General features: G+C 52.1%; 1 protein-coding gene across 1 annotated transcript; it reads right to left on the bottom strand.

Annotated features, from left to right (window-relative positions):
* Positions 1 to 217: 217 nt before the first annotated feature.
* On the bottom strand, positions 218 to 1,322 carry LOC130298357 (5,6-dihydroxyindole-2-carboxylic acid oxidase-like; the record flags this gene model as incomplete). Its single annotated transcript, XM_056551289.1, has 1 exon — positions 218 to 1,322. A coding segment is annotated over one exon (1,105 nt), but the record flags the coding sequence as incomplete, so codon positions are not given.
* Between the last annotated feature and the right edge of the window lie 6,708 nt (positions 1,323 to 8,030).

Here is an 8,030-nt window from a genome sequence, read left to right as displayed (position 1 = left end):
GCGCCCGCTCGCGATGCGCACCCCGGCTCCCGTACCTGACTCGCTCTCCGTCGGTCCTGTCCCGGCGCGCGCGCGCCCTAGGGAGCGGGGCCGCGCGCGCCGGGACAGGACCGACGGAGAGCGAGTCAGGTACGGGAGCCGGGGTGCGCATCGCGAGCGGGCGCCACCCGCATCGCGAATCGCATCCCGGCTGGAGGCGGTATCGCAGCGCCCCGGGTCAGTGGATCTTTCTGCTTCTCTTTCTGCTTCTGTGTTGAACGGCACATGTGGCACCTGCAAAAATTATAGCCACTAGAACCAAAGCTGCTACAACCGCTATGGTGATGATCTCTGTACTACCTAATGCACGACCAGGCCACTGGACATCATATGAGTATCCCAGGTTATCTGGAGCCAAGACAAACATTTCATTATTGGTCACTGGTGGCCAGAAGGGTACCATGTTGTACTGTCTGTTATGACCAATTGGTGCATTTTCCAGAGGATACTGATTGGTATCTGTATTATGCCTCCTCAGCCATTCATCAAAAACTGCATCAGTAAAGGTATGAAGAAGCACGAAGATTGGATCATTTGGAGACAAGTGAGTTTGTCCCCCAGTACCATTGAGAAACAGATGAGCTAGATTGTGAAGACTTCTTACTGTGGGATTATATTGCCCAGAAGGTTCACTGTAACCTTCAATGGTATTCCGAAAGCTTTCTGAAGAGGTTGAAAAGAATGGGGGAGTGTCAAACAAGTTTACTTCTAAGCAGAGAAGCACATCTTCTGGCTCAGGAAGCCTCTGTACCATTGGGCGGGCAGTATTTCCAGCAGGATTTCTCCTGATTGAGCCACCTGCTGTATTGTTACAGATAGTCCCTAGGCTTTCATAATCTTCCACAGATTCACATACAACACGCCAACGGGAGAACACAGAGTTAGGACTTAAGAGATTTTGATCAAAATTGCTTCTCGCACCCATAAGGTCATCTGTACAAATGTCACATTCATTTCCACCAATAGCAAAGTTCCAGTAAGGAAGTGCAAATGTGGGATCCTGCAAAAGGTTCTGCATGTCCCTTTCCAGTTGAATCAAGTGGTATCTGTGCCAGGTAAGAAAAGCAGGGCCCTCATGAGAGAAGTCTATGTCGCCAACACTACCCTGGCCTGAGCCTAGGAAAGTTTTGCTAACACTGTAAAAGTGGGTCCAAACAAAGAAGTCAAAGATTGAAATGTTTTCAAAGTTAGTGGTATTCCTTTCTTGGTCTATAAGCTCATTGTAATGACGGGTTGCAATGACGAAGTCTGGGTGCACAGTGTCTTTGCGATTTAAAGGGCCACTTCGCCGCTGATTGGCGCAGTGGTTCTAATTAGTGTGTTCACCTGTGCACTCCTTATTTATACCTCACTTCCCCTGCACTCCCTCGCCGGATCTTGTTGCCATTGTGCCAGTGAAAGCGTTTCCTTGTGTGTTCCTAGCCTGTGTTCCAGACCTCCTGCCGTTGCCCCTGACTACGATCCTTGCTGCCTGCCCCGACCTTCTGCTACGTCCGACCTTGCTTCTGTCTACTCCCTTGTACCGCGCCTATCTTCAGCAGTCAGAGAGGTTGAGCCGTTGCTAGTGGATACGACCTGGTCACTACCGCCGCAGCAAGACCATCCCGCTTTGCGGCGGGCTCTGGTGAAAACCAGTAGTGACTTAGAACCGATCCACTAGCACGGTCCACGCCAATCCCTCTCTGGCACAGAGGATCCACTACCTGCCAGCCGGCATCGTGACAGTAGATCCGGCCATGGATCCCGCTGAAGTTCCTCTGCCAGTTGTCGCCGACCTCACCACGGTGGTCGCCCAGCAGTCACAACAGATAGCGCAACAAGGCCAACAGCTGTCTCAACTGACCGTGATGCTACAGCAGCTACTACCACAGCTTCAGCAATCATCTCCTCCGCCAGCTCCTGCACCTCCTCCGCAGCGAGTGGCCGCTTCTGGTCTACGACTATCCTTGCCGGATAAATTTGATGGGGACTCTAAATTCTGCCGTGGCTTTCTTTCCCAATGTTCCCTGCACTTGGAGATGATGTCGGACCAGTTTCCTACTGAAAGGTCTAAGGTGGCTTTCGTAGTCAGCCTTCTGTCTGGAAAAGCTCTGTCATGGGCCACACCGCTCTGGGACCGCAATGACCCCGTCACTGCCTCTATACACTCCTTCTTCTCGGAAATTCGAAGTGTCTTTGAGGAACCTGCCCGAGCCTCTTCTGCTGAGACTGCCCTGTTGAACCTGGTCCAGGGTAATTCTTCCGTTGGCGAGTACGCCGTACAATTCCGTACTCTTGCTTCAGAATTATCCTGGAATAATGAGGCCCTCTGCGCGACCTTTAAAAAAGGCCTATCCAGCAACATTAAAGATGTTCTGGCCGCACGAGAAATCCCTGCTAACCTACATGAACTCATTCATCTAGCCACTCGCATTGACATGCGTTTTTCCGAAAGGCGTCAGGAGCTCCGCCAGGATATGGACTTTGTTCGCACGAGGCGTTTTTTCTCCCCGGCTCCTCTCTCCTCTGGTCCCCTGCAATCCGTTCCTGTGCCTCCCGCCGTGGAGGCTATGCAGGTCGACCGGTCTCGCCTGACACCTCAAGAGAGGACACGACGCCGCATGGAGAATCTCTGCCTGTACTGTGCCAGTACCGAACACTTCCTGAAGGATTGTCCTATCCGTCCTCCCCGCCTGGAAAGACGTACGCTGACTCCGCACAAAGGTGAGACAGTCCTTGATGTCTACTCTGCTTCTCCACGTCTTACTGTGCCTGTGCGGATATCTGCCTCTGCCTTCTCCTTCTCTACTATGGCCTTCTTGGATTCCGGATCTGCAGGAAATTTTATTTTGGCCTCTCTCGTCAACAGGTTCAACATCCCGGTGACCAGTGTCGCCAGACCCCTCTACATCAATTGTGTAAACAATGAAAGATTGGACTGTACCATACGTTTCCGCACGGAGCCCCTTCTAATGTGCATCGGACCTCATCACGAGAAGATTGAATTTTTGGTCCTCCCCAATTGCACTTCCGAAATTCTCCTTGGACTACCCTGGCTTCAACTCCATTCCCCAACCCTGGATTGGTCCACTGGGGAGATCAAGAGTTGGGGGCCCTCTTGTTTCAAGGACTGCCTAAAACCGGTTCCCAGTACCCCTTGCCGTGACTCTGTGGTTCCCCCTGTAACCGGTCTCCCTAAGGCCTATATGGACTTTGCGGATGTTTTTTGCAAAAAACAAGCTGAGACTCTACCTCCTCACAGGCCTTATGATTGTCCTATTGACCTCCTCCCGGGCACTACTCCACCCCGGGGCAGAATTTATCCTCTGTCCGCCCCAGAGACTCTTGCTATGTCTGAGTACATCCAGGAAAATTTAAAAAAGGGCTTTATCCGTAAATCCTCCTCTCCTGCCGGAGCCGGATTTTTCTTTGTGTCCAAAAAAGATGGCTCTCTACGTCCTTGCATTGACTACCGCGGTCTTAATAAAATCACGGTAAAGAACCGCTACCCCCTACCCCTCATCTCTGAACTCTTTGATCGCCTCCAAGGTGCCCACATTTTTACCAAACTGGACTTAAGAGGTGCTTATAATCTCATCCGCATCAGAGAGGGGGATGAATGGAAAACGGCATTTAACACTAGAGATGGACACTTTGAGTATCTGGTCATGCCCTTTGGCCTGTGCAACGCCCCTGCCGTCTTCCAAGACTTTGTTAATGAAATTTTTCGTGATCTCTTATACTCCTGTGTTGTTGTATATCTGGACGATATCCTGATTTTTTCTGCCAATCTAGAAGAACACCGCCAGCATGTCCGTATGGTTCTTCAGAGACTTCGTGACAATCAACTTTATGCCAAGATAGAGAAATGTCTGTTTGAATGCCAATCTCTTCCTTTCCTAGGATACTTGGTCTCTGGCCAGGGACTACAAATGGATCCAGACAAACTCTCTGCCGTCTTAGATTGGCCACGCCCCTCCGGACTCCGTGCTATCCAACGTTTTTTGGGGTTCGCCAATTATTACAGGCAATTTATTCCACATTTTTCTACCGGTGTGGCTCCTATCGTGGCTTTAACCAAAAAAAATGCCAATCCCAAGTCTTGGCCTCCTCAAGCGGAAGACGCCTTTAAACGGCTCAAGTCTGCCTTTTCTTCGGCTCCCGTGCTCTCCAGACCTGACCCATCTAAACCCTTCCTATTGGAGGTTGATGCCTCCTCTGTAGGAGCTGGAGCGGTCCTTCTACAAAAAAATTCTTCCGGGCATGCTGTTACTTGTGGTTTTTTTTCTAGGACCTTCTCTCCGGCGGAGAGGAACTACTCCATCGGGGATCGAGAGCTTCTAGCCATTAAATTAGCACTTGAGGAATGGAGGCATCTGCTGGAGGGATCAAGATTTCCAGTTATTATTTACACCGATCACAAGAACCTCTCCTATCTCCAGTCTGCCCAACGGCTGAATCCTCGCCAGGCCAGGTGGTCTCTGTTCTTTGCCCGATTTAATTTTGAAATTCACTTTCGGCCTGCCGATAAGAACATTAGGGCCGATGCTCTCTCTCGTTCCTCGGATGCTTCGGAAGTTGAACTCTCTCCGCAACACATCATTCCTCCTGACTGCCTGATTTCCACTTCTCCAGCCTCCATCAGGCAAACTCCTCCAGGAAAGACCTTCGTCTCTCCACGCCAACGCCTCGGAATCCTCAAATGGGGTCACTCCTCCCATCTCGCAGGTCATGCAGGCATCAAGAAATCTGTGCAACTCATCTCTCGCTTCTATTGGTGGCCGACTCTGGAGACGGATGTCGTGGACTTTGTGCGAGCCTGCACTGTCTGTGCCCGGGATAAGACTCCTCGCCAGAAGCCCGCTGGTTTTCTTCATCCTCTGCCTGTCCCCGAACAGCCTTGGTCTCTGATTGGTATGGATTTTATTACAGACTTACCCCCATCCCGTGGCAACACTGTTGTTTGGGTGGTCGTTGATCGATTCTCCAAAATGGCACATTTCATCCCTCTTCCTGGTCTTCCTTCAGCGCCTCAGTTGGCTAAACAATTTTTTGTACACATTTTTCGTCTTCACGGGTTGCCCACGCAGATCGTCTCGGATAGAGGCGCCCAATTCGTGTCAAAATTCTGGAGGGCTCTCTGTAAACAACTCAAGATTAAATTAAACTTTTCTTCTGCATATCATCCTCAATCCAATGGACAAGTAGAAAGAATTAACCAGGTCTTGGGTGATTATTTACGACATTTTGTTTCCTCCCGCCAGGATGATTGGGCAGATCTTCTACCATGGGCCGAATTCTCGTATAACTTCAGAGTCTCTGAATCTTCCTCCAAATCCCCATTTTTCGTGGTGTACGGCCGTCACCCTCTTCCTCCCCTCCCTACCCCCTTGCCCTCTGGTCTGCCCGCTGTGGATGAAATTTCTCGTGATCTTTCCACCATATGGAGAGAGACCCAAAATTCTCTCTTACAGGCTTCATCACGCATGAAGAAGTTTGCTGATAAGAAAAGAAGAGCTCCTCCCATTTTTTCTCCTGGAGACAAGGTATGGCTCTCCGCTAAATATGTCCGCTTCCGTGTCCCTAGCTACAAGTTGGGACCACGCTATCTTGGTCCTTTCAAAATTTTGTGCCAGATTAATCCTGTCTCTTACAAACTTCTTCTTCCTCCTTCTCTTCGTATCCCTAATGCCTTTCACGTTTCTCTTCTTAAACCACTTATCATCAACCGTTTCTCTCCCAAACTTGTTTCCCCCACTCCTGTTTCCGGCTCCTCGGACATCTTCTCCGTCAAAGAGATTCTGGCATCCAAGAAGGTCAGAGGGAAAACTTTTTTTTTAGTTGATTGGGAGGGTTGTGGTCCAGAAGAGAGATCCTGGGAACCTGAGGACAATATTCTAGACAAAAGTCTGGTCCTCAGGTTCTCAGGCTCTAAGAAGAGGGGGAGACCCAAGGGGGGGGGTACTGTTACGCCGAGCGCTCCGGGTCCCCGCTCCTCCCCGGAGCGCTCGCTACACTCTCGTCACTGCAGCGCTCCGGTCAGATCCACTGACCCGGGGCGCTGCGATACCGCCTCCAGCCGGGATGCGATTCGCGATGCGGGTGGCGCCCGCTCGCGATGCGCACCCCGGCTCCCGTACCTGACTCGCTCTCCGTCGGTCCTGTCCCGGCGCGCGCGGCCCCGCTCCCTAGGGCGCGCGCGCGCCGGGTCTTTGCGATTTAAAGGGCCACTTCGCCGCTGATTGGCGCAGTGGTTCTAATTAGTGTGTTCACCTGTGCACTCCTTATTTATACCTCACTTCCCCTGCACTCCCTCGCCGGATCTTGTTGCCATTGTGCCAGTGAAAGCGTTTCCTTGTGTGTTCCTAGCCTGTGTTCCAGACCTCCTGCCGTTGCCCCTGACTACGATCCTTGCTGCCTGCCCCGACCTTCTGCTACGTCCGACCTTGCTTCTGTCTACTCCCTTGTACCGCGCCTATCTTCAGCAGTCAGAGAGGTTGAGCCGTTGCTAGTGGATACGACCTGGTCACTACCGCCGCAGCAAGACCATCCCGCTTTGCGGCGGGCTCTGGTGAAAACCAGTAGTGACTTAGAACCGATCCACTAGCACGGTCCACGCCAATCCCTCTCTGGCACAGAGGATCCACTACCTGCCAGCCGGCATCGTGACAGCGTGCCCGCCCCGGGCAAGGGTGGTTGAGCTCCTCCTTCAGATGGAGTTCAGGGCGAGTGACATCTTTGCCCTGATTCACCCCTATGGTTCTTCTGAGTTCGACATCAGCTTTGTTCGGCCAGAGGGTCTTGAACTTTTCTGGTCGAATTACGAGATGGTGAAGAACGAGCCCGGCTGGCGGGATTTCGCTGTAAAAGCGATATCCCGGCAGAACCAAACCAAGAGAGTGACCGTTTTGACCCGTAACGAGTCGCTGTCTTGCTACGACATCATGACCTGGCTCGGTCGTTATGGGGATGTGACGGACATGCCCAAGAAAAATCTTGATGAGCACGGGATCTGGTCTGGGGCCTGGACGTTTTCCGTCAAACTTAGGCGTTCAGGGAGCACAGTTGCCCACATCCCATCGGCAGCCTTACTCGGACGTGACAGAATCCAAGTCTTCTACCAGGGGCAGCCTAAAGTCTGCCACAGGTGTGGTAGTCCTACCCATTTTAGCGCAGCCTGCACTGTGCAAGTTTGCGCTTTTTGTGGTGGGGCTGGTCATTTGGCTGCATCCTGTGGGCAGATCCGGTGTCATCTGTGTGTTGTCCTAGGACACCCTTTCAAGCGTTGCCCCAGCGCCTTTTCCCGTTTGGTGGCCGCTCCAGCTGGGGAGAGCTTTAGGGTTGCCCCGGCTGGGGAGGGTACGGGCATGGGTGAAGGAGCAAAAGGGTTAATGAAGAGCAAGAAGGGGCCTGCCAAACTAAGGCGAGAGGAAAACCGCAGAAGGAGCAGGGAGCTGGAGAGTTCTCAGGTGGCGGGGGTAGCTCCTGGCCCTGCTCCTGTCACTAGCCCAGATGTTGCTGAGACCCTGGGGGATGGTGTGTTGGATGAGGAGATTAGGAGGATTCGCGAAGAGGAAGGCAAAGAGGCTGATCTTTTCTGATTCCTCCCACTATAAAAGTGTGGATGAGGAGGGGAGGGAAAGGCCGAAAAAAGACAAGGGCAAAAAAGTTGTAAAGGGGAAGTCTCAGTCCTCTATTTCAGGTGCTAAAGGCCAGGTCCTAAAAGGAAGCTTACCTGCCCCCCTTCTGATTGACCTATCGAACAGGTACCTTGTCCTTGATACCATCTCCTCCCCCTCATTGGAGGGGGGTGGCGAGGATGGGGTGCCTGAGGGATTGGAGCCTCCAGGGGGAACTGGGTCCTGTCCTGTTGAGGCATCTTCCTCGGAGGGCAGGGCTAACTCAGGGCCAGATGGAGATGGGAGCCAGATGGATCAGTCTGAGTCAAAAAAGAGATCTAAAGAAAGTAAGAATGCTCCTTCTTCTTCAGGGGATGAGGCGGTGAAGAAGAA

This window comes from Hyla sarda (assembly GCF_029499605.1).
Source record: "Hyla sarda isolate aHylSar1 chromosome 2 unlocalized genomic scaffold, aHylSar1.hap1 SUPER_2_unloc_19, whole genome shotgun sequence".
NCBI classification, from domain to species: Eukaryota; Metazoa; Chordata; class Amphibia; order Anura; family Hylidae; genus Hyla; species Hyla sarda.
The sequence above is the reverse complement of the archived record's forward strand: the minus strand, read 5'-3'. Positions and strand labels throughout refer to the sequence as shown.